At 45.4% G+C, this 26,742-nt stretch overlaps 1 protein-coding gene across 1 annotated transcript in view; it reads right to left on the bottom strand.

The window, feature by feature from the left end:
* Stox1 (storkhead box 1) overlaps window positions 1–16,590 on the bottom strand; it is a 53,055-nt gene extending 36,465 nt beyond the window's left edge. Inside the window, exon 1 of the mRNA XM_042696470.1 lies at window positions 16,226–16,590. Within this exon, the coding sequence (XP_042552404.1) occupies window positions 16,226–16,535 (310 nt within the window). The 5' untranslated portion in view covers window positions 16,536–16,590. The remainder of the gene's footprint in view (window positions 1–16,225) is intronic.
* Window positions 16,591–26,742: the final 10,152 nt, after the last annotated feature.

The following is a 26,742-nucleotide window of genomic DNA, read 5'->3' as shown; positions in this document are numbered from 1 at the left end:
CTGGGTCAGGAGCAGGACAAGAAAGAAGGGCATGGTTGAGGAAAGGGAAAGGACAGCAGAAGTCTATTGCAGAAACTTTTTTTTAACTCAGAATTCCACCGGGATGAGTCTCCTGGACACCACGTTGCTCTCCTTCTCCCCTAAGAGTAATCCCAAATCGGTTACCCAAAAGGGGCTTGAGAGATTCAGCCCTGAGTCACGTTAAATTCTGAGAAAATGCCTTCCTGTGAGCAGCCTGATGTGATGTGTGAAAATGGCTCACTCATTCACCTGACCCACAAAGCCCCACAAAACCTCACAAACGCAAAGGCTGAAATCTTCATTCACTTCAACAGCAATGATGAGTGTGCCCAGCGTGGGGCAGGCATGGCTCCCAAACCACCAAGGCTCTGAAAGCTCTCACTTTACAGAAGCACTGTGGGCCACTCTGGCATCACATGGTGGAGCTGATAGGCCTGCCCAGGACAGACACTGACTTGTCAGTGGCCCAAAGTGCTCCAGGTGGGCTGCGCATGCTCCAGAGGGCAGATGATAATCTGCCTTTGAGGCCATCCCAGTGAACAGAAGAAGCTCCAAGAAAGGTCCCCATTCCTACAGAGCTCAAGTTCAGATTAAACTGGACTCCAGCTCACCTGCCACAATGAGATGATCCTCACACCAAAGGAACAAAATCTCCCTAAACCCAAACACGGGGCTGTCCACACACAAAAAGAGATCCCAGCACTAAGGAAGAAACAAGAATACGCAGGAAAAGATAATGCAAATAAGTCTCTTTTCAATGTGGGAATAAGTCCCATGAAGCAGCTTATCCAAACCTAGATAAAAGGTCTGGGTGACAGGCAAGGAGGTGACTGAGCCAAGCCTGTCAAGTGGGAGGAATGGGACCCACAGATCTAATAGCAGTGGAGGAAAGCAAAGAGCCAGTGTCCTTCCAGCCAAGGAAACTCTAGACCCCAGGGAATGCGGTGACAGTATTACTGAGCTGGGTTTTTCACAACCTGCAACCTGGAACCTTCTGCGACAGTAGGAAAGCACTTCCTTGCTCTCCCAAGCCCCTCCCTGCAGGAACCCTGCTTCCAAACTACTCTCTGTGTGTCAGTGCTTTAAATGCAAACTGCTACCTGACAGCTGACCACACACAAGAAGGACTGCATTTTCCACTAACATGAAGTCCACACTGTAGGCAGGCATGCTAGGAGCAGTTGGGATGGCCTGAAAAGGACCTTGAGAGAACCAAAAACAAAGTAGCCTGCAGCACTTGGTCTGAAGGTGAGAGCCCCAAAACTTACCCATGGATGGAAAGAAAGTAAGTGGTCACAATTCAGAGTCCTCTGGCCCTGTGTAACAGGGTCTGCTCCTGTGTGTGTGTGTTTGTGTGTGTGTGTGTGAGAGAGAGAGAGAGAGAGAGAGAGAGAGAGAGAGGGAGGGAGGGAGAGAGAGAGATTGTGCGCGCATGCGCGTGCGCGGAGCACTGGCCTTTGCAGAGTTGCTTCTCCCTTTCCCTGGCATTCTAAAGTGTATGCTGGGCGATCATGATGGTAATGGTGACAGTGAAAGGGGGTGGTGTGGGGATCCTGGCCAGAACCTAGGCAAGTGTTCCACCTCTGAGCTACCCCAGCCCAGCAGGCCACATTCTGAAGAGAAGCCATGTCCAAATGATGAAAACACTAAATGCTAAGTCACCTTTCTTTACAGAACCCAGAACACCTGGTGACCTTCAGGGTACACCGGAATAAAGAATGCCTTGCCTTTTTGCTTTAATCCTGTATAGCAGCTAACACAAAGCATGTAAACGGCTACGATAGTTAGCTGGTGGGAAAGCAGTATGTTTCTAACTAGGCCCAGGAGATCAAGATTGATTGGGAGCTTCCTGTCCAAGGGGGGGGAAAATTAGCCAGGGAAAACTATCGCCTGAAAACTAGATGGAGACCACCTCCATGTAGCAGCTTGCGAGTCTTGTACTCTATCAGGTTACATTTGGAGAACTCATCCACTCACCTCCCAGGATGCCTGGCCTGAAAGGATTTGATTTGCTTCCCAGCAACTCCTCTGCTATGGAGCATTACTAGTAAGCACATGGACCCAGGGCCATCAAGTGGCAACACTTGAGCAGCCTCACGTCCAACTCAGAAGCTCTAAGAATGACTTACTCTTTTTTTCCTGCTGGTATTATTTGTGGCCATTAACTTATCTCTGGACACTAGGCAGTTATCAGAGACTTGAGGAAATCCATAGTAGAGCAAGAATACTTTCTTCCTTGGAGGCTAGCACAAAGGCCTACTGTAAGTCATACATATCCAGCTCTACCTGGGTATATGACTTTGAACCAGTTTACCTTGGGGAAGCTACAGGCTTTCCTTGTGGAAAAGCGTTTTAACTGACTAAAGTCAAAGCCTTGGAGACTGAGGCTGAGACCTATGCAATGGGACTGACCTCTTCCTGCCCTAGGAGTTCTACAGGCAAAAGCCAGCCAAGTCTGATGGAGAGAAACTGAGTGGATTGGCTCCTAGCACCTGCTGACCTGATTAGAACTAGATGGCCAATGGAGTGGCATATTATGGAAAATTTACTAGTAACTCACTATGGAGAAACCCAGGAGATACATAGAAGGTAGGCAGCAGAAAATAGGCTGAAAATGTCGGTGCACATAACCTTAGAGCATACAGCTACAAGGGTATAGCTAGACTTGCCCAACTCTAGAGCTGTGTGGTTGTAGTTCCAGAAAATAGGAACCCAGGACCTTGGGGACATCTCTAGGTCACAAAGCTGGTGTCTGACCCCTGCAGAGATGTGTTTACATTCCAAAAGGGTCGAGAAAGAACCCAGATCTTTGTCATCCCCTCTCCAAACAGCAAAGGCTGTCCCCCCTCTCTGACAAGGGGATAAAGGGCAATCACTTGGTCCTGTGCATAAGCAGAGAAGATTGATGCTTGTCAGTCCCATGCCTGTAGGGCACCCATCCTTGGATCCAAAGGGTTGTTAGGTGTTTTTCCCTCTGTTTTTCATGATCATCCTAGTCTCATATAATAGAGCAGTACCTCATCTTCACACACTGCAGAATGGCAGGATGAGGAACTCCATGGACAGACCCACTCCTCAGCAAAACAAAGCTGGTGCATACTGTAAAAAACACCAGTTAGTCTCTAAGGGTACATACCGAATGAGGAAATAGTCAAGAAATGCTACTCAATCTTGGTAAGACAAAAAAGAAAAAGAAGAAAGTGAGTCTGTGCCAAGTGCCACACACAGACTGTAGCTTCAGCTCAGCCGGACATAAGCCCCTCTGGGCAGAGTGACCAAGAAGTCAGGGCTCCCTCTCCCTCAGTTCTCCATCAAGGCTTAGAGATCTGACCAGAAGAGGCCAGCCACCAAGTGTTTTCAATCCTCCTTTTCAGTCCTTTCCAACTGTAACTAAGCAGGCCAAATATCTGGGGAGTGTTGCTTGTGGTGATGGCTGGGGAGGTCTCAAGATAGAGGGACCAGATTGAGACCTCTGTTCATTTTTTCCAGGTTCCTGTGACTGTCACAGAAGGAATCCATAGATAAATCCATAGACAAAGTGTTATTACAGCGCAAAATGTACGCACATAAAATGTATGGGCATTGGGGCTGGGATGGTGGGTCAGTGGTAGAGTGCTTGCCTTGCATGCAAGGCCCTGGGTTCAATACCTCATCAGCACATAAGCAGAAAAAGCCAGAAGTGGGGCTGTGGCTCAAGTGGTAGAGGGCTAATCTTGACCGGAAGAGCTGAGGGACAGCAGCCAGGTCCAGAGTTCAGGCCCTAGGACCAGCAAACAAAAAAGTGTGGGCTTCATAAGAGACAGAACAGTGTATTATATTCAAATGTTTATGGTTTGAATTACTACTCAGGTATAGGTATTATTTTGTGTTATTCTAGAGGGAATGTTCATGTATAAGCTACAGGAACCTTGGTTGTGGATGTAGCTTAGTGGCTTAGTGCTTGTCTTGCATGCATGAAGCCCTGGGTTTGAATCCTCAGCACCATATAAACTGAAAAGACCAGAAGTGGCATTGTGACTCAGGTGGTAGAGTGCTAGCCTTGAGCAAAAGAAGCGTAGGAACAGTACTCAGGCCCTGAGTTCAAATCTCAGGACTGGCAAAAGAGAAAAGGAAAAACTACAATAACATTCATGTAATGATTTTCTTGGGTCAACATTATGCATGCTTAGGGAGTGAGACATATTCATGAGTATCCATTTATCTCATAGGTGGAAATTATGCATTACTGAAGCACTAGTAATACTCTTGAGCCACTGTTATCATTTAGCCTAATTCTGAGCATAAATTTTTGCATGCAATATTTCTGCAAGTCATGTAGCACCCCATCATGCCCTTTTTTTCTGCCTGAGTATAGTATTCAATTCATTCTGTGAGTTAGGCAAGAGCTAACTTTACTCTACTGTTCCAGAGAAGAAACAATAAGGGCTTAAGTTACAGATAAGTCCTGTAAATTGCAGAATATGACAAAATAGAGGACCAGGCCATTAGATGTCTTCAGAGCCAGAGGTTCCAGTCCCAGTACTGGCACACAACAAAAGGCTAAAACCTAGTCAAGATGCATTGTACTTCTAAATTGCCATGTTGAATTGTAACCACTTTGGACAACCTCTTAATAATAATAAAAGTATAATTAAAAAAAAAAAAAACTAGGGGGGCTGGGAAGGTGGCTCAGTGGTAGAGCGCTTGCCTTGCATGCCTGACGCCCTGGGTTCGATTCCTCAGCACCACATAAGCAAAAAGAAAAAAGCTGGAAGTGGCGCTGTGGCTCAAGTGGTAGAGCGCTAGCCTTGAGCTGAAGAGCTGAGGGACAGTGCCCAGGCCCAGAGTTCAGGCCCCACGACCGGACCCCCCCCCCCAAAAAAAAAACTAGGAGGAGGCTACAATGCTTGATAAGAAATGTACTCATATCTTGCCCATGTAATTGTAACCCCTCTGTACAGTATTTTCATAATAATAATAAAAAAAAACTAGTCATAGCCAGGCGCTGGTGGCTCACACCTGTAATCCTAGCTACTCAGGAGGCTGAGATCTGAGGATTGCAGTTCAAAGCCAGCCCAAGTAGAAAAGTCCATGAGACTCTTATCTCCAAGTAACCACCAGAAAACCAAAAGTGGTACTGTGGCTGTAGTGGAACAACACTAGCCTTGAGCTGAAGAGCTGAGGGACAGCTCCCAGGCCCAGAGTTCAAGCCCCACAACCAACAAAACAAAACAAACTAGTCATATGTGAAAGAAAGAATATTGCTAACTTGACTTGTTTTGAACCCTACAGCTTCCCTACTCCCAATAGATCCTTTATACTTGCTCCCCCCACCCCCACCCCAGGTCCTAGGCATTGTCCCTGAGCCTCTCTATTCTCAAGGCTAGTGCTCCACCACTTTGAGTCACAGCTCCACTTCCAGTTTTCTGGTGCTTAGTTGGAAATAAGAGTCTCACATCCCTGTTCATCACGTTAAAAAAAAAAAAGTCTCCTCACAGTCTTTCCTGCCCAGGCTGGCTTTGAACTATGATCCTCAGATCTCAGCCTTCTGAGTAGTTAGGATTTCAGGCATGAGCCTGCCTAAGGCCCAAGAGAATTGCTAGTGAACTCACACATCATTTTCTTTTCACTTAGCTTTATTTTTTACTCACAGCCTGTGCTCTACTGCTAGAGTCATATTTCCAGTCCAGCTTGCTCATTGAAGATAAGCATTTCAAGAGTTTTTCTGTATAGGGTGGCTTTGAACTTCAATCCTCAGATCTCATACTCCTAAGTAGCTAGGATTACAGGCAAGAGTCACCAGCACCACAGTTCACAACTTCTTTTGTATTTCTGAATTGTTAAACTGGAAAAATTCAAACTCTTATCATGATTATTCCCCCGCATACATAAAAATGGTGGAGCTCTTTACTAGCATTTCTGCCACCCTCTCCTCTACTGGGGCTCATGGATGAGTGTTTTTCAACATAATACAGAACTAAAAGATGTCTTCAACAAAGATAAGAAGAACTCGCAGGGCGCCGGTGGCTCATGCCTGTAATCCTAGCTACTCAGGAGTCTGAGATCTGAGGATCACCGTTCAAACACAGCCCAGGCTGGAAAGGCCGTAAGACTCTTATCTCCAGTTAACCACCAGAAAAGTGGAAGTGGTGCTGTGGCTCAAATGGTAGAGTACTAGCCTTGAGCTGAAGAGCTCAGGGACTGTGCCCAGGCCCAGAGTTCAAGCCTCCTGACCAGGGGGGGTGGGGGGGGAAAGGATAATAAGAACTCTGATTTCTCAACAGGTTGTCCTTCAATGTAGCCCAGATCTGAATGATGTAATACCTCTGGGAGAGTCAAACTGGGATCCAAATTCAGACAACAGACATCTACTGTACCACTATGGTAAGTGTACTCTGGGAGAGCTCTGACATGAAGTATCTAGGCCAATAAGCTTAAATAAGATATGACTGTTATAGTAGAGATAACTGAGGACACTCTCAGTCTTTTAGAAAGAACATACCAAACCTAGAGGCCATACATTGACTTAGTCTTGCAGACTCCTGAAAAATTAAGGATGGATGGTCAATATGAACCTTCATTGGGCAAAGTACCCCCAACATTAGCCAAAAATTAATAGAGAGGGCAAGACTGATTGAAATATATTTTAAACATGTGGAGATGTAACAATAAAGTCTGCCCCTCTATTATTAAGCAAAAAAAAAAAAAAAAAAAATACAGAAAACTGCTGGATGCCAGTAGCTCATACCTATAATCCTAAGTATAGGAGGCTGAGATCTGAGGATCTGGAAGCAGAACTGGAGTAATAGTATTTACTCAAGTAACAGAGTACCAGATCAGTGAAAAAGCCAAGAGAGAACATGAGGCCCTGAGTTTAACCCCCAGTACTGACACATTAAAAAAAAAAAAATTACAGAAAATTGGAAGGCTGTGGACATGAACACCACTCAGCAGGAATAGCACACACAGTTTTTAACAACAGAAAATAAAAAGGCCCAAGAAGCCACTGTCTTCATTGAAAATGACTGGGATTGAAAAGCTAAAACTGGAGGCTCTACCTAAAAAGAGAAGAGGCTCCTAGGAAAGAAACAATATGGCTACTGTAACGGGTAGGTTAACTGGAAGAAATGTGGTTGGTATAGAAGTAGAAATGTGGCTTCAAGAGGTAAAGTCCTGGGGCTGGGAATGTGCTTAATGGTAGAGTGCTTGCCTACCATGTATGAAGCCCTGGATTCAATTCCTCACTACCACATAAACAGAAAAAGCCAGAAGTGGTGCTGTGGCTCAAGGCTCAAGCGGTACCGTGCTAGCCTTGAGCACAGAGAGACTCAGATAAAGTGCTCAGGCCCTGAGTTCAAGCCCCAGGACTGGCAAAAAAATAAAAGAGGTAAAGTCCCAGCCTTAAGGAACAGTGCCCAGGCCCTGAGTTCAAACCTCAGTATAACACACACACACACACACACACACACACACACACACACACACACAGAGCATGACACTAGTGGCTCTTACCTGTAATCCTAGGTAGGAGGCTAAGACCTAAGGATTGAAGGATTGTGGTTCAAAAAAGCTAGCTCAAGTAGCAAAGCCCATGAGAGTATTTATCTCCACCAAAACTATCAAAAAAGCCAGAAGTGGTGCTCTGGCTCAAATGGTAAACCCCTAGCCTTGAGTGAAAAGAAGCTCAAGGCCTATGCCCAGGCCCTGAGTTCAAGCCCTAGAACTGGTACTGGAAGGTAAACTCTCATGGAATCCTCTCATTACTGATGAAGCTCATGTTTGCTATAGCTAACTACGTTCACCAAGACTCTCATTATAGAGGAGATGTATTAACTGAATTTGTCAGGCCATACCTCAGAGGGCCAGGATTATAGCAAACAAAAAGTGACTTAGATGTACTGACTTTGTGCTCAAAGAGCCTAAAAAACAGGCAGTAATATCAAATGCTGAAATGGAATGCTCATATAATGACAGCGGAAATGCAAAATGGTAGTTACTTTGGAAAAGTTGACTACCCAATCCATATCTTGCTATTCACCCAAGATAAATGAAAACATGTGTACACTAAGACATGTACATATTGTAGCTTTATTCATAATCATTAAATCCTATTGGCAACTCCACTGTCTATAGCTGTAAATAGATGAACACAGTAGGAAACACTCACACAACTTTGCCCTAAGTGAAAACCAGACCAGAAGCCTACCTCTTACAGGACTAATTGACTAATGTATTGCAGAAAGGCACCATTACAGGAACAGTATGAACCAGGTGCTGGTGGCTCACAGCTGTAATCCTATCTACTCAGGAGGCAGAGATCTATGGATTCTGGTTTGTAGCCAGCCTGAGCAGGAAACTCCTTAAGACTCTTATCTCTAATTAACCAGCAAAAAAGCGAGAAGTAGAGCTGTGGCCCACATGGCAGAACACCAGCAGCCTTAAGTAAAAAAAGCTCAGGGACAGAGCCCAGAGTTCAAACCCCAGTTCTGACAGAAAAAAAAAAAAATCATATAGATGGTGGCCAACAGTTGGGTGATGGTTAGGACAAGGACCAACTATAAGTTACTAGTTTCATGACTTTCAGACGATAGGAATGTGCTGTAACTTCATTGAGGTGGCAGTTATAGAACTGATTAAGTTTGTCAAATCTTTCTGCATGTAAATTATGCCTCACTAAATGTCTTGAAGTCCACATTTTTTAAATTTGGACTTAAAAAATTGTAAACACAATGGGGAACAGGGACCCAAAGGTATAAGCTCAGTGGTAGAGTGCTTGCCAAATATGTCACACAGTAAAAATAGAAACAAAAATTGTAAGTAATTGCAATTATATAAGAGCAGTTCGCCAAGGGAAGGAAAAAATCAGTATTGCCTCATTGCTTCCTCCCTTCCATTGAATGGTCACAACTGATAGTTTTAGAATTGGAGAGTCAAAGACTGTTTAGTTTTCACAAGAATTTCACCAAGGGCCTCCAAATCCTTAATTAACTGCTAAAGAAATGATGCAGAGCTATGGAGCGGTGCCTTGTGCCAACAATGACCCCTTGCACATTTTCCCCAATAGATTAAAAAGTCAATTATCATAGTATGACGTTAATACTGTAAATAGTCTTGGCAGTTTCCATCTCCCCGTCTGTAAAAAATGTTAAAAAAAAAAAAAAAAAGTGCCTTTCCCTACTAGCAGGGAATGTAGCTGTACCAACCAAGTTGACCTGAGACCTGTCAACCCAGGGGATATCTAAATTCTGCTCCTACTTGGAACCTCCATTGCAGGGTAGTGGGAGAAGGACTAACATCTTCAATCAGGCCTTTCCACATCCCTGTTAATAGATCAGCTTTGGAGCAGGGCAAACATGGTGACTGCCATTTATGAGTGGAGGCCTACTCTGCCCTAAGTCACGTGGTTAATATTCATCCTGTGTCCAGTGCTCTTTCTGTGGCCTTGCTGCTACGCCTACACCTGCTTGGAGTTTCCCATTGGCTAAAGAACTAGAACACATGCCCTCCCTCTCTACTTAATGTGTGCTTCTCCTTAACCTGGTATCTGCTCATTCTTCAGAGAGGTACCACTTCTCCAGAAAGCCTTCCCTGAAACACACACACACACACACACACACACAAAACACAGAGTGCATCACATATTCATCCACCTGGCCTTTTATCTCTAAAGTCCTTAAGGTCAGGGTACAATTCTTTTGTCCCTCTGTAGTGACTGACTACTCTAGGGTTGGGCATGCATACCAACAGATGGTCCTGTGAGCAAAGCAGGCCTACTATTGTGTAGCTGCCTCACTAACTGAATTGTTCCAGATGTTTCACAAAGGGGACACAGCACTAGAGAATCCAGGTGTCTAAGAGGGCCCAGAGGCAAAGGCACAACCACCTTGTTGTGGAAAATACCTTAAGCAACTTCAATGTGGTTTTCACCTGTTCTTCCCTAGAAAAGCCACCAGAGTCCTGGAGGACTGAGAGGACTAGCCAGGGTAGCCCAGCCACTGAGCAACAAGGCTGGTTCCAAAGTCAGGCACTGGGATTGCAGTGCTGAGCACCTTGAATAGCACCAACACAGAACAACAGTGGGCTGTGGACCTGGCCAGCATCAAGAAGTCTACGAGAGATCATGAAAAAAGGGCAAAGAAGTTTTATATGTAGTAAATGCCAGACTAGTAGTAAGTAGCCTGTTGGCCTCCACAGAGATGGGCTGTCTGGAGAACAAGAATCCCAAGATGTATTCTCTTTAACCTCCATGCTAGAAGCTGATGAGTTCTCCGGACTCTAACCCAGCCACAGGATGAACATTCCTAGGTATCTTTCATAACGACTTGCCCGGCAACTATTCTCACTGGTACTCATGCAGACACTGTGGCTAAGACATTGTAGCTCAAGGTCACACAGTTACCATGGCAAGGCAGAATTTGGACCTCAGTTTTCTTGAGTAACCAAAGTGAGCTGAAAAGTGTAATCTATACTATTCCATGACTTCTTAAGTATTCAATTGCTGCTTATAATAGTAAATAATATTCCTTGGAGTTCTTCAGTATTATTGCACATGAAGTTTACAAAGACATTAAAAAGGTTCAATGCATCATACCGTGAGAGAAGAAAGATGACAAATCTGTTTAATTACCAAAAACTAAAAAGCAGCCTTTTACCTGGACAAACAAAAGGTGATGTGAGTGTGTCTGTGAAATGAAATGTCATTCAGCTTTAAAAAAGAATAGCTTGGCACCAGTGGCTCACGCGTGTAATCCTAGCTACTCAGGAAGCTAAGATCTAAGGATCCCAGTTCAAAGCCAGTCTGGGCAGGAAAGTCTGTGAGACTCTTATCTCCAATTAACCACCAGAAAGCCAGAAGTGGCAATGTGGCTCAAGTAGTAAAGCTCTCGCCTTGAGCTGAAGAGCTCAGGGACAGCGCCCAGACCCAGAGTTCAAGCCCTGGGACCAAAAAAAAAAAAAAAAGAAATGATATTCTGACACACACTACAAAATGGATGAACCCCGAAGATAAAAGAGAAGTAAGCTAGTCACATAACAAATAAATGTTCCACTTGTAAGAGGTACTTGGAACAGCCAAATTCATAGAGACAGTAGAATGATAATGAGCAAGGATGGACGAGGAAGAAGGAGGGTATGAGGAGCAACCATTTAATGGGTCAGAGTTTCGTTTGGCAATTATACAATAAAGTGAATGTACTTAATGTCACTGAATGGATACTTACAAGTAGGATGCTAATTGTTATATTAGGTCTGTTTTACTACAATTAAGGTTTTTTGTTTGTTTTTTAATCAGCTGGTGTTAGGCACTAGTTGCTCACATCTGTAATCCTGGATACTCAGAGGCTGAGCTGTGGAGGATTGTGTGGTTTGCGACCAGCCAGGGAGAGGGATTCCAATTTGGGCCTCTCTCTGGATGGAGCATCTCCTACTTTCTTTCATGGCTTTCTTTTCACTTTCAAATAAACTTACTCTATTTTTCCTTTACCAAAAAAAAAAAAAAAAGCAAGGTTCCAGTGGCTCAAGCCTGTAATCCTAGCTACTCAGGAGGCTGAGATCTGAGGACCATGGCTCTAAGCTAGCTGGGGCAGAAAAGTCCTGTGAGACTCTTATCTTCAATTAACCATTCAAAAATCAGAAGTGGCACTGTGGCTCAAAGTGAGCCTTGAGCAAAAGAGCTCAGCATCCAGGCCCTGAGTTCAAGCTCCACAACTGACAAAACAGCAGAGAAGCTGGTGTGCCCACTTCAGGAATGAACAGAGGTAAAATCCAGGTGCCTAGACTTTTGCTGAGGAGAAAGGGACAGCTCAGGCTGGGACTAGATTAGAGAGCATTGCAGTATATGTTAAAGTCTCTGGCCCTGGAATGAATGCTGTGTGAGGCTTTAGTCCCAGCTACTGGAGAGGCTGAGGCACAGGGATCGCTTGAGCCCAGCAGATTGGGGCGAGCCTAGACAACACTTATGGGACCTATCTATTTAAAAAAAAAAAGTTCTGGGCTGGGAAGGTGGCTCAGTGGTAGAGCGCTTGCCTTGCATGCATGAGGCCCTGGGTTCGATTCCTCAGCACCACATAAGCAAAAAGAAAAAAGCTGGAAGTGGCGCTGTGGCTCATAGTGGTAGAGCGGTAGCTTTGAGCTGAAGAGCTGAGGGACAGCGCCCAGGCCCAGAGTTCAAGCCCCACAACCGGACCCAAAAAAAAAAAGTTCTGGGGCTGGGAAGGTGTCTCAGTGGTAGAGTGCTTGCCTTGCATGTATGAGGCCCTGGGTTCAATTCCTCAACACCACCTAAGCAGAAAAAGCTGGAAGTGGTGCTGTGGCTCAAGTAGTAGAGTACTAGCCTTGAGCTGAAGAGCTGAGGGACAGCAGTTCAGGCTCCATGACCAACAAAAAAAAAGTTCTGAACTTTTCCCAAAAAGCTAAGGAAGCAGCAGGAAGGACTTGACCAGGTGAAGGGCAGAATCAAAGCACTGTAGATATCACGAGTGTCTAGGATACAGAATGAATGGGACGCCTAGGCCCAGAGTTCAAGCCCCACGACCAACCAAAAAAAAAAAAAAAAAACAATGAATGGGAACGTAAAGGGTCAGCCAGGAGACAGCACCACTGACAGGAGAGACAGGAGAATCTGGAATGGGTAGCAAATGGTGAACAAAAAGCCTAGCAGAGGAGGGATTAACATTGTTCAACAAAAAATGTACTCATTGCCTTACTTATGTAACTGTAATCCCTCTGTACAACACCTTTACAATACAAAGCAAAAAACAAAGCCCAGTAGAGGTAATGGAAAGGGAGGCAATCAGCCACCTGGTATTTACTGACCTCCTGGGCTGGGCAAGGGGAGGGCAATGGAATTTCAGCTAGTTTTTAGGTTACTGGCTCTTTTTCTCTCATTGGATCTCAGTGCTATATGTCAGCAAACTGTAGGTGTCTTATTCACCAGTTGCTAAATCAAAACATGAGCTAGGGGGCATGGCTCAAGTGTGGAGCACTTACCCACCAAGTGCCCTGAGTACTGCCCAACAAAGCAAATGCTGCAGACTGGTCATCAGCTTAATGACAACATACTCAGGAGAGACATCCTGCTGTGAGCCCTGCAGCTGCCCTCAGCAGAATACAATAAAAGACAACATCTGGCAGAACAAAACTAGAAAAACATAGCTGAAGATCTGGGGTGGAAAGGAGGAACAAAAAGGAGGGAGGGGGAGAATAGGGCATGTCAGCTGTTTCTGCCATTTCCTAGGACTTGGAGGGAATCTGACAACCCCCTGGGGAGTGTGGTAGCCAGTGAGAAACAGCAGGGCCTTCAAAGGAAGGGGGGGGGGGACTGATGATAAACAGAGAAGTAGGCAAGGAATTCCTGCAGAAGCAGGCATTTCACAGCCCATTTAACTTGCTGTCTGCAAAATAAGGTCATTCCAGCTTACCAGAAAAAAGGATACTCAAGCTGGAAGTGACTAGAGAATGCCAAGATCTGTCGGGAAGGAGGGAAAAATAAAACCAAGGTATTTGGTTCAGGTGACTGCCTGAATAATCTAGATACAGCCATTTTCTCTATGGCTAGACAATTTTCACCAAAGAAAAGACATTTTTAAGCCAGGTGCCTGTGGCTCACGCTGGAATCCTAGCTACTCAGGAGGCTGAGATCTGAGGATCAAAATTGAAAGCCAGGGGCTGGGAAGGTGGCTCAGTGGTAGTGCACTTGCCTTGCATGCTCGAGGCCCTGGGTTCGATTCCTCGGCACCACATAAGAAAAAAGCCGGAAGTGGCGCTGTGGCTCAAGTGGTAGAGCACTAGCCTTGAGCTGAAGAGCTGAGGGACAGCGCCCAGGCCCAGAGTTTAGGCCCCACGATCGGACCAAAAAAAAAAAAAAACAAAATTCAAAGCCAGCCCATGTAGGAAAGTCTGTACTATTCTTATCTCCAATAAACAGTAAAAATGGAAAGTGGTGCTGTGGCTCAAGTGGTAGTGCTAGCATTGAGCACAGTCCTGAGTTCCAACACCAGGACCAAAAAAGAAAAAGAGAAAGCATCACTGGACACTGATGGTTTACACCTGTAATCACAGGAGACAGGAAAATCAAGATCTAAGGCCAGCCCAAGCAAAGTCAGTACTAGACTCTATCAGAAAAGCAAACTAAAAAAGCAAAAGGAGTTGTGTGCTGGTTCTTGTATCTCTAACCCTAAATACTGAGGAGGCTGAGATTTGAGGACCAACCAAGGTTCAAAGCCAGCCTGAAACAGGGAAATCTGTGAGACTTTTTTTTTTTTTTCCTGTCATAGGGCCTGAACTCTGGGCCTGGGCGCTGTCCCTCAGCTCTTCAGCTCATGGCTAGCACTCTACTACTTGAGCCACAGTGCCACTTCTGGCTTTTTCTGCTTATGTGGTACTGAGGAATCAAACCCAGGGCCTCATGCATGCAAGGCAAGCGCTTTACGGCTGAGCTACCTTCCCAGCCCCTGTGAGACTCTTATCACCAATTAGCCACCAAAAAGCCAGAAGTAGAAGCTTGGCCTAAATGGTATAACACCAGCCTTCAGTAGAAAAGGCTAAGGAACAGCACTTAGGCCCTGAGTTCAAGACGAAATACTTGCACAAAAAAAGGAAAAAGAAACTAGAATCCCTACCCTCCAAAGACAACCATAAAGTTTAGGAATATATTCTAACCTCCCTCTACCTTTCGGTGAAAGAGCTGTCTATAATAAAGCTTTTTTACCTCACTGGTCTGATAGCAAATCAGAAGACCTTCATTCCCGTGGCATCCAGCCCTAGACAAAGAAGGAAGGAAGACTACACAGAGAAGCCAAGAAGAGATTCCTGCCTCAATCTATTGCCTCTAGGTCACAAGCATTCTGTCTGATCCTGTTTCTACATGGCTACCCATTCTTTATTGAATCTAAGCCTAGTTTTCAGTGGGTCTTTGGGTCTTTTGTGAAGGTTCCTATGTCACTCAAAATTTTGATTCTAAAACATCTATTATGCTTTTTCTCTTATTAATCTCTCTTTTGTTACAGGCATATCAGTCATGTCCAAATGACAGGGAAGCATTTTTCACTGTTCCCTGTGGCACTAATGGCTGCCTCTGACTTAGCAGAAGCCCTCTCTTATTTCAGCCCCAGGTCTAGATCCAATGCAACCTACTCACTCGGGGCAACGTAGTCTATGCTCACCCTTTGTAAGGGGGCGGGGGAACCAGAGAATGTAACCGCTAATTCAAACCAGAAAAACCCTGGACACAAAACTGAAAAGAGTTTTTCATCCAGCCTGTCTGAAAGACCCCTTTCCCCTGTGAGAACTGCTCTCAGAGCCAGAAACCTATTTCTTCATTCATATCCGCATATAAACAGAGATGAAACATGCCTATGTGGTTTTGAGGTGGCAATCAGAGAGAGCAGAGAGCACGCAAAGAAGGCTGAGGTTTAGCTGCACTGAGGAGGGCTGCCTGGGCTGTGGGGACATCCTTGGATACAAGATACACAGCATCAAGTACCTCTAGATGTCCTGATCCCTGGTCTCTGGGGACTAAAGATTTAATTGAGCCAGTGGCTCTTAATAGTTGCACCAGTAGTTCATTCAGTTGGTGCTAGTGACTCACGCCTATAATCCTAGCTTCTCAGGAGGCTGAAATCTGAGGATCTCCCAAAGTCATTTTGGGGAAGGAAAAGTCCATGGGACTCTTATTGCTGGACACTTTGATGGCCTCTGGGATTTAGTGGCCAGTGTCAGTGTCACTGGTTTAGCGTCGCAAACGAGTAGCTAGCTACCTTATGCAAACGAAATGCAGCTGTTTTATAGCAAAGGTATGGGAAATGATGCATATGGACCGCAGCAGCCGGGACTGGGGAGAGTAGCTCAACGGTAGAGCACTTGCTTGGCAAGCGCAAGGCCTTGGGTTCCATCCCCAGCAATGCCAAAAGGACAGAACACAAAACAAAACAACAAAAAGTAAAACCCGTATAGCTCTTTTCAACCCACAAGTTACCCTTTCCGAGTCTGTAACTTTAAATAAGATTCGGTGCCGCCACTCCGGCTGCCCAGGGGATGCCAGGAGAGGCAAAGCCAGCGGGAGTTGACAAATGAGGCATCTGGGTGCCGGAGGTTCAAGTGCCCTGGCTGGAGGGAAGTTCTCCCGGGTGTCTCACCACCCTCCCGGTCCCTCCCCGCCCCGGTTCCCCGTCGTCGCCGGAGCGGAGCGCGCCCATCCCTCCCAGGGGTCCCCCCCGCACGCACTCACCCACCGCGCTGATGCGGAAGCCGCGCGGGGGGCGCAGCGCGCGGAGCCGCCAGGCGTCGCGCAGCACCTGCAGGCAGGTGTGGGGCGCGTGCACCAGCAGCACCCCGCGCCGCAGCCAGCCCTGGAAGGCCAGCCGCGAGGCGGCGCGCGCCAGCCGCGCGTTCCAGAAGCAGCGCGCGTTGGCGCGACGGAAAGCACGGAACACCGCACGCCCTCCGGGCTCCGCCGGAGCCCCCGCCGCCTCCCGCGCGTCCATCCTACACAGCACCAGCGCCAGGGAGTCCGGCATCAGCTGCACCGGACCGGCCATACTGCTGCGGGAGAGTATCCGGAGCCCTCAGCCTGGCGCGGGGCGGGAGGCACAGGCACTCAGGACGCTCTCACCCGCCGGAGAAGGGAGGAGGACTGCGCGCGGCGCCCGCTGCCAGGGGAACGCGATGCAGGGGCGGGGCCTGGGGGCGCGGCCTCTGCGCGGGGCGGGGCTTCCAGGAGCGGAGCTTTGGTTTGTACAGCCCGCCCGATCTGCCCCGGCCACGCCCCCGGCCACGCCCCCCACCTTGACGGCTCCCGGGCAGCTCTCTCCAGTGGCTGCCCACTGCTGGACCAGGAGTCCCCGTCCCCGTCGCCTTGGCTTTGCGGTGGCTCGCTGCGAAAAAGACCACCACGGAAAGCCTGGGAGTGTCGTGGACACCGCAAGTTTGAGTCTAGCTTCTGTCACTTTGCCTCCCCAGTGCCCGAGCCGGCCAGGTTCTGTTGTGTTTTGTTGTTTCGGTGCGGAGGGGAAGCGCTCGGAGTAGCTCCGGCCGGCCTCCTGTCTCTGCCCCCGGAGTGCTGGGATTACAGGAGAGCTGAGACTGCGCACATAGCCTATATCCGACCACAATCCATGTGGTGAATGGTGGGTCCTGAGCTCCATGTCCTCCCCGAGGCCTTCCACAGCAGAGGCTGAAGTTGCAAGGAGGCTGTGCAGGTGAGGCCAGGTGTGAGGTGCCATGGATTTATCTTCCCTTGGTTGGCTTCAAACCTCTATGTTCAGATCTCAGCATTCTTAGTATCTAGGATTACAGATGTGAGCCACCAGCGCCCTGACCGGAGGAGACTCTTATTTTGAATTAACCATCTGGAAGTGGAGCTGTGGCTCAAATGGTTGGACATTAACCTTGGGCAAAAAAGCCAATCAAGAGCTCAAGGTCCTGAGTTCAAGCCCCAATACTGGCAGTGAGAGACAGAGGGGGGAGAATAGAGAGGGGGAGGAGGAGGAGAACCAGATAACCAAAGGGAAAGAAAGAAAACTCAACCAAAGAAAAACAAACTCATCTGTCCATCCTGTTGGACATTCAGAATTCTTCACACTCTGGGGCTGGGAAGGTGGCTCAGTGGTAGAGCACTTGCTTTGCATGCTTGAGGCCCTGGGTTCGATTCCTCAGCACCACATAAGAAAAAAGCCGGAAGTGGTGCTGTGGCTCAAGCGCAAGAGCGCTAGCCTTGAGCTGAAGAGCTGAGGGACAGCGCCCAGGCCCAGAGTTCAGGCCCCACAACCAGACCCCCCCCCTCAAAAAAAAGAATTCTTCACACTCTGACCTTAGTCCCTATTTTCTTTCTTTCTCTTTCTTCCTTCCTTCCTTGCTTCCTTCCTTTCTTTTCTTTCATTCTTTCCTTTCCTTCCTTTCCTTTGCCAGTCCTGGGGCTGGAACTCAGGGCCTGAGCACTGTCCTTGAGCTTCTTTTTGCTCAAGGCTAATACTTTATCACTTCTGGCCTTTTCTGTTTATGTAGTGCTGAGGAATCAAACCCAGGGCTTCTTGCATGCTAGGCAAACATTCTATCTCTAAGCCACATTGCCATCCCTAGTCTTTATTTTCATCATTCTCTCCCCCATTCCCATCCAGCTACACATTACATGGCTTCCAAAAAAAAAATGCTCCAGCCTTTGCTTATAGTTCTTCTACCTAGAAAACCTTTTTCCTTGTCTATCCTTTTGGCAGCCTACAAAACCCAGATTATAAAATCAGTGACACATCCTGGACCATTTCATCCACTCTCAAGCACATTGTTAACCCTTTCACAACACTTGTTTGTTGAGGGCTATAATAGTTACCTGTCTAATCAGTCAACCTAAGATTCCATCAGGGTCAGATTCCAGATACACCTCTGTGCCAATGCCTGCCACACAAGATTCAAACAGAATTAGTACAGTAATTAGTACCTGATGCTGGACATCATTGCTCCTTCATACCTTTTGCCATCATACACAAGAATGTTTCTGATCTGGAGGATGAATCTCTTGGTTATCCAATGGCTAATGCAAAGTTGCAAGGTCTAGCCTCTTCATACACCCAGACATCTGGGTTTCAGTAAGATCTGTTTACAACACACATTTATATGTAGTGTTACAGCAAAGATAACCTTTGGATTACTTGTCTCAATTTTGTTTTCAGACCAAGTTCATCTGCTATTAGTTAGGCATGGTGGTGCATATCTATAACCCTAACACTGGGGAGACTAAGGGGAGAGGATTGAGAATTTAAGGCCAAAGTCAAGATATGGCTCAAGTGGTAGTGTGCCAACCTTAGGCAAAAAAAGCTAAGAGACAGTGCCCAGGCTCTGACTTGAAGCCCTAATATGGACGCAAAACACACACAATGTAATTTAAGGGCTTCATAACAAGACCTTCTCTTTTTTTTTTGTCGATTGTGGGCCTTGAACTCTGGGCCTGAGTTCTATCCCTCAGCTCTTCAGCTCAAGGCCAGTGCTCTACCACTTGAGCTACAGCGCCACTTCTGGTTTTCTCATGGTTTATTGGAGATAAGAGTTTCACAGATGGGCTGGGAAGATGGCTCAGTGGTAAAGCGCTTGCCTTGCATGCATGAGGCCCTGGGTTCGATTCCTCAGCACCACATAAGCAAAAAGAAAAAAGCCAGAAGTGGCACTGTGGCTCAAGTGGTAGAGCGCTAGCCTTGAGCTGAAGAGCTGAGGGACAGCGCCCATGCCCAGAGTTCAGGCCCCACAACCGGACCCAGAAAAAAAAAAAAAAAAAGAGTTTCACAGGCTTTCCTGCCCTGGCTGGTTTTGAACCGTGATCCTCAGATCTCAGCATCCTGAGTAGCTAGGATTACAGGCATGAGCCACCAGCGCTGGGAGTCTGTGAGATTCTTATCTCCAATTAACCACCAAAAAGCCAGAAGTGGAACTATGGCTCAAGTGGCAGAATGCTAGCTAGTGTTGAACAAAACAAAACAAACAAAAAAACCCAACTCAGGGACAATGGCCAGGCTCTGAATGCAAGCCACAAGACCAGCAAAAAATAAAATAATAATAGACTAGGCTTTTGTTGTTGTTGTTGTTTTTAACATTTTCACTCTCTGCTACTCAAGAGGCAAAGACAGGAGAAACACAGTTTGAGGCTAGCTCATGCAGAAAGTTCACAAGACCCCATATTACTATCTTGCTGTAGCTGGGCGCTGGTGGCTCACACCTGTAATCCTAGCTACTCTGGAGGCTGGAATCTGAGGATGGTGGTTCAAAGCCAGCCCAGGCAGGAAAGTCCATGAGACTCTTGTCTCCAATAAACCACCAGAAAACCAGAAGTGGCGCTGTGGCTCAGGTAGTAGAGCTCGCCTTGAGCTGAAGAGCTCAGCGACAGTGCCCAGGCCCAGAGTTCAAGCACCATGAACGACAAAACAAAAAACAAAACAAAACAAAAAAATCTGGCTGTAGTGGTTCATATTTGTCATCCCAACTACATGCTAACCATATATAGAATTGTGGTGTAGGCTGGGGTGGGCAAAAACATTAGATCTTATCCCCAAAGTAACTAAAGCAAAAAGTGCTGGCAGGCTGACTGAAGATCCTGGATAGAAAGCATGATGTTATAAGTTCAAATCCCAGAACCACCTAAAAAGCAAACAAGTAACGATTTATTTTTTAACAGGAAATGTGAGGCTTTACTAATTTTGTGATGGTGTTGAATCAAACGGAAGAGAAGGACATTAGGGAAAGGGGTTGCTAAAGAAAAAAAAGGAAAAAAATTACACTAGTTGAAGATAGTAATAAAGACTATTCTAGATAGCCCTGACAGTGGGTTTAGGACCCACTGAAAAAGATGGGAAAAAACTGTACTCAATTCTGACTCTAGGAATACAACTGGAACAGAAAGGTAGCTGGCCTTTCTGCACTCTAGAGCCATTAAAACTAACAGCCTGTCTAACCAACAAGGGGAGACTTCATCATTCTACCACCCCATTAAACAGGGTCAGTGGGCATGTCTTAGACCCTAAAAATACTACTTCCTGAAGAAAAGCCTGTCAAGAAGGTCAGAAGCAAGTGCCCTGAAGTCTGAGTAAGTCTGCAAAGTTCTTATGTAAAACAGAAATTAGAGGGTGGGGAGAATGAATAAAGTATGGAGGCCTGAGGCAAGTTTCCAACCCAGCTTCAGAATTTTAAAGGAGCAACTGGTGTTTTTTTTTTCCAGTCAGTTCCACTACAACAGAGGGTGTAAAGCTCAGCCTCCCATCCACTGTATACTTGCAAATCCCACCAAAAATGAGCCTCATTCCAACTGCCTAGATTTCAAAGGAACTCTATTTGCAGTGAAGTCTCTGTCTCCTAGTCTTTTTTTTGGGGGGGGTGGAAAAATGCTAAGACATCAACTCCTTGCACTCTGGGGAAACTTGCTTTCCCCTTATTCTCACCTTCCTGGTTTTTTTGGTGTTTTTTTTTTTTTATGTATGTTAATTTTTTTAATTGTTTTATTGTGAAAATACTGTACAAAGGGGTTACAGTTACATGAGCAAGGTAATGAGAACATTTCTTATCCAGCATTGTTGCCTCCTCCTTTGTTTTTCCAGGTTTTTTTGTTGTTGTTTGTATGTTTGTGTTGGAACTGGTCCTGAGGCTTGAACTCATGGCCTGAGGGCTCTGAGCTTTTGGGCTCATGGCTATAGAATTCTACCACTTGAGCCACAGCTCCACTTTGGCTTTTTTGGTGTTTAATTGGAAATGAGTCTGATGGACTTTCCTGCCTGGGCTGGTTTTGAACCATCATCCTCAGATCTTAGCCTCCTGAGTAGCTATGATACAGGTATGAGCCACTGACTCCTGACTCAACTTTCCATCCTGTTTGGTGTTTTGTTTTCTCCCACCCGCCCCCCGCCCCCCGCCCAGTCATGGGGTTTGAACTCTGGGCCTAGGCGCTGTTCTTGAGCTCCTCAGCTCAAGGCAACTGCTCTACCACTAGATCCACAGCACCACTTCTGGTTTTCTGATAAGTCTAGCGGATTTTCCTGCTCAGGATCTTCAGATCTCAGCCTCTGGAGTAGCTGGGCATGAGCCACCAGCACCTGGCTGGGAATCTATCTATCTATCTATAATATATATATATATATATATATATATATATAAATATACATATTAAAATATATATATATATTTTACTTTTTTTTAAAAGCATTTTTGAATGGGGAGTAGGGGAGAATAACACTTTCTTATTTGGTTTTTGGAGACAGGGTCTTGCTTTTAGCTTTTACTAGCCTCAAATTCGTGATTCTGAAACAGGTGCAAAGCTCCTTTTCCTGAAAAGCCCTAACTTGTTGCATGGGGCCACAGAGGAACAAAAAGCAGGCAAAAAGCTTGCCATCCCAGTCTGCATTTTACATCTGTCCTTGTTGTAAGACAGTCATTTCGCAGTCACCCAGGAAAGACAGGACTAATGATAACATCTTTATAACAAGGGACTAAAATACCCCTAAGGAAGAAGAGAACCTTGCAGAGCAGTCTACCCCCAAATGAGTACAATTACCTGTAATGATGAGGGCCCAGGAGCAGGAATCAGCTCACTGACATTAGATTTTACCCCTCAAGTGATGACAGTGATGATGTCTCTAGAAGCTGGGAGCGCCAGCACTGACATAATGACCAGGCAGACTCATACCTTTCTGCCTTCTGCCCCTAGTTGTCTGTGCAAACCTACAGCTTGTGTTTGTATCCTGAAGACGGCCAAAGATGGGCTGAAGTGTTTACTTCAACTTTTCTGCAACAGCTGCTTGTGCTGTGTAATAAATCCTTTTTTGGGGGGTGGGACGGTAGCTTAGTGGTAGAGTGCTTACATTGCATGCATGAGACCCTGGGTTCAATTTCTCAGCACCACATAAGCAGAAAAAGCTGGAAGTGGCACTGTGGCTCAAGTGGTAGAGAGCTTGCTGTGAACTAAAAAGCTGAGGGACAGCACCCAGGCCCCACGATAAACCAACTACTTAACTACTGGGATTACAGGCACACTTCACCATGCCCAATCTTAACAGGAAAGAAAAATTTACATAAAATTCAAATTTCAATGTATTTTTGTCTCCTCCCTTTCATCGATCATGGGGCTTGAACTTAGGGCCTGGGCACAGTCCCTGAGCAATTTTTTTTGGCTGGACTGGCTTTGAACCATAATCCTCAGATCTAAGCCTCCTAAATAGCTTGGATTATAGGTATGAGCCACCAGTGCCTGGCTCAGTGTTTTCTTTGGAGATGGGGTTTCCCTATGTAGCCCCAGGCTGGCCTGGAACTTGATGAGTGCTTGGACAACAGGCCTTGTGTGTACCACAAAGACCTTCTTCAGTATTTTTTTTTCAGGTCCTGGGGCTTAAACTCTGGCCCTGGGCTCTGTCCCTAAACTTCTTTTGCTCAAGGCTACTGCTGTATCACTTGAACCACAGCTCCACTTCTGGCTTTTTCTGAGTAGTTTATTAGAGCTAAGTCTCATGGACCTTCTTGCCAGGGTTGGCTTTGAACTGCAATCCTCAGATGCATGCATTTGTGCTGCATTGGTGTTTGAACTCAAGGCCTGGGCACTGTCCCTTTACTTTTTTCACTCAAGGTTGGCACTTACCACTTGAGCCACAGCTCTGCTTCCAGCTTTTTTTTCTTTTTTTGTCAGCCATAGGGCTTGAACTCTGGGCCTGGGCGCTGTCCCTCAGCTCTTCAGCTCAAGACTAGAACTCTACCACTTGAGCCACAGCATCACTTCCGGCTTTTTTCTTTTTGCTTATGTGGTGCTGAGGAATCGAACCCAGGGCCTCATGCATGCAAGGCAAGCACTCTACCACTGAGCCACCTTCCCAGCCCCATGACTATTTTTTTTTTTTTAAATACGGAATACCAAACGGCCTTGAGCTCTTCTTGATCACCTTCTGTTCTCTACCATCTGAATCACACCTCCAGCCCAGCTAACCTACACCTAGCTAATGAAGACAATTTTTGTATGTATATACTGGAATATTCTAACAACATAAAACAGAGTTGGACAAAAAATATTTGGTAAATCATTTCACAAAGAATATTTTGTTTTAAATTTGAGAACACATAGCTTGCTTTTCACAACAATTTTACGAGCCAGGTATGTTGTTGATACATTCCTGTAATCCTAACATTTGGGAAGTTAATGTAGGAAGATCACCAATTTGAGGATACCCTGAGATACTAAGTCCATGTCCAAAAGCAAAGCAAAGCAAAGAAGGGGAATAAGATTGTGAGGTTGAATTCAAATTTTAGAAAAAAATATGAGTATATTTCAACTTCAGATAGTGTTCCTTTATAATGAAAAAGGAGCGAATTAGGATAGCTTTTATGTTTTGTTATGTTCTTTTAATATTCTTTTTTTTTGGTATGTATGCGGGGCTTGAACTCCGGGTCTGGGTGTTATCCCTGAGCTTCGTTCGCTCAATACCAGCATTCTACCAGTTGAGCCATACCTCCACTGCTAGCTTTTTTTTTTTGGCCAGTCCTGGCCAGACTAGTGCTCTATCACTTTGAGCCACAACTCCACTTCGTTTTCTGGAGATGAGAGATCTTGATCAGGCTGGCTTTGAACTGCAATCCTCAGATCTCAACTTCCTGAGTAGCTAGGATTACAGGTGTGATCCACCAGCATTTGGCTATATATTCACTTTATAGAAATATTTTTTGTTGGGGCTGGGAAGGTGGCTCAGTGGTAGAGCACTTGCCTTGCATGCCTGAGGCCCTGGGTTCGATTCCCCAGCACCACATAAGCAAAAAGAAAAAAGCCGCAAGTGGCGCTGTGGCTCAGGTGGTAGAGCACTAGCCTTGAGCTGAAGAGCTGAGGGACAGCGCCCAGGCCCAGAGTTCAGGCCCACTACCGGACCCAAAAAAAAAAAAAAAAAAAGAAAGAAATATTTTTCTCTTTGTGCTAGAGCTCAGAGCCTCAGTTCTCTGGCATTTCACAACTTGAACCACAGCTCCATTATGGCTTTTTGCTGGATAATTGGGAAGAGGCTTGCAGATAGGTCTGCTCAACAGGTTTTGAACCCAAAGCCTGTTGAGTAGCTAGGATTAGGCATGAGCCACTGGTGCCTGGCTTCTAGAAACATTTCAATAGCTAGGCAAGATGAATACATACAGAGTATGTATAACTTTTTCTTCTAAAAAACACCTCACTTGGCCGGGAAGGTGGCTCAGTGGTAGAGTGCTTGCCTTGCATGCATGAGGCCCTGGGTTCGATTCCTCAGCACCACATAAGCAGGAAAAAAAAAAAAAGAACTCAAACACCAAAACACCTCACTGGGATAAATAACAGATGGCTTTGGAAAATGGCTTAAGTATAGCCAAAGGCTAAAGTTCTTTTTGCTTTATGGAAAAATAGTTCAAAGTAGGTTTTCCATTAATTAAACATTTATGTTATAGCCAGAACACAGCACATGGTCTTTGTATAACCAGAGCCTGAGTCTAAGAAAGAAAATGAATGACCATTAAATATTAATTTTACATGTTGGAAATAGATTTGGTTTTCCCTGACTAAAAGAAAATAAAAAGGGTAGGCTAGAGATAACCAGCAAGGTACAACTAGAAAGCCAACATTATAAAAAGAAGGGAAAGCAAGGTTCAACTACAAAACTAATTTGGAGCTTTACTGAGGCCAGATGATGTGAAATATTGAATCTTTTTTTTTGGTCAGTAGTGGGGCTTGAACTCTGGGCCTGGGCACTGTCCTTCAGCTCTTTAGCTCAAGGCTTTTTCTGTTTATGTGGTACTGAGGAATAAAACCCAGAGCCTCATGCATGCGAGGCAAGCACTCTACCACTGAGCCACCTTCCCAGCCCCAACATATTGAGTCTTTTACCATTTACCTGGGGACTATGAAGAAAGCAAACATCTTTTAGGGGCTACATTTTCTCATTTTTAGAATAGAGAATATAAAATGACAGTTTCCCCTGCTATATCAAAATTTCAAACTCCAACATAATCTTCTAAAGAATTTGTTATTGAAGACTGATTTGCTTCTGATTAATCTTGAGGTGGAAAATTTAAAATGATCATGATTCAGTTTCAAATTCATCCTATTTAGTCTGTTTTGAGGTACTGGGGAGCTAACAGCAGGGCCTTATCCATCTGAGGGAAGCACTTCTAGTAGATACCCTGTCCCTTGGTCTCTGTAGATTAAGATTTTTTTCCTTTTTGTCCCTTCCACTTCGTCTTCCTTTCCTTTGTCAATTCTGGGGTTTGAATTCTGGGCCTCACATTTGATTGGCACACTATTTAAGCCCTGTCATAAACTGACATGTTGAACTGAAACCCCTCTTACAACTACTTAAAGCTAAAAATAAATAAATGGCCTTTAACATATCACATTTAAAATTATTCTCTGTGCTTTTATAGTTTCATCTGCCAGCAACACTAAGGTATTAGTTTACTATGGTTAGAACCAAAACAGTAGCCAAAGACAAAATTTGCATCAGATTTTGGAACTCAAAAGAACATTTTTCTTTTCTTTTTTTTGTCGGTCGTGGGGCCTGAACTCTGGGATTGGGTGCTCTCCCTCAGCTTTTCAGCTGTAGACTAGAGCTCTACCACTTGAGCATCAGTCCCACTTCGGCTTTTTCTGTTTATGTGGTGCTGAAGAATCAAACCAAGGGCCTCATGCATGCAAGGCAAGCGCTCTACCACTGAGCCACCTTCCCAGCCCCCAAAAGAACATTAAAAAAAAAAAAAAGCTTTAAATCAGGTTTCTAAATTTATAAATTAGGACAAACTCATATAAACATTCACCCTCTTTATGGTAATGAAACTGTAGTGCTAATGCAATAAAGGTGAAAAAAATTAAGTGATTATATGGCATTCTTTGATACTCCCTTTAGGGCATGAAGGACTCTAAGGCTGGTGAAATGGACCAATGTCAAGAGCACAATACAACAACTGAGCCACACATGAACCCCTCCACCCCAAATAGCTGTTAAGTTTAAATACCTTCAAAATGAACAGATGTGCTGGTAGCTCACTTTTGTAACCTAGCTACTCAGGAGGCTGAGATCTGAGGATAACAGTAGGAAGCCAGCCCAGGCAATAAAGTCCATGACACCACTTTTATCCACCAGAAAGCCAGAACTGGCTCTGGGCTAAAAGTGGTAGAGTGCTAACTTTGAGCAGAAAAAGCTCAGGGTCAGTGCCCAGAACCAACAAAAAAAAGAAAAGAAAAGAAAAAAGGAGCAGACTTTTTTTGTTTTCGTCGGTCGCGGAGCT

Source organism: Dipodomys spectabilis, unplaced genomic scaffold, assembly GCF_019054845.1.
Source record: "Dipodomys spectabilis isolate Male_0828 unplaced genomic scaffold, ASM1905484v1 ptg000207l, whole genome shotgun sequence".
NCBI classification, from domain to species: domain Eukaryota; kingdom Metazoa; phylum Chordata; class Mammalia; order Rodentia; family Heteromyidae; genus Dipodomys; species Dipodomys spectabilis.
Note: the sequence above shows the minus strand (reverse complement) of the source record. Positions and strands in the feature narration are given on the sequence as shown.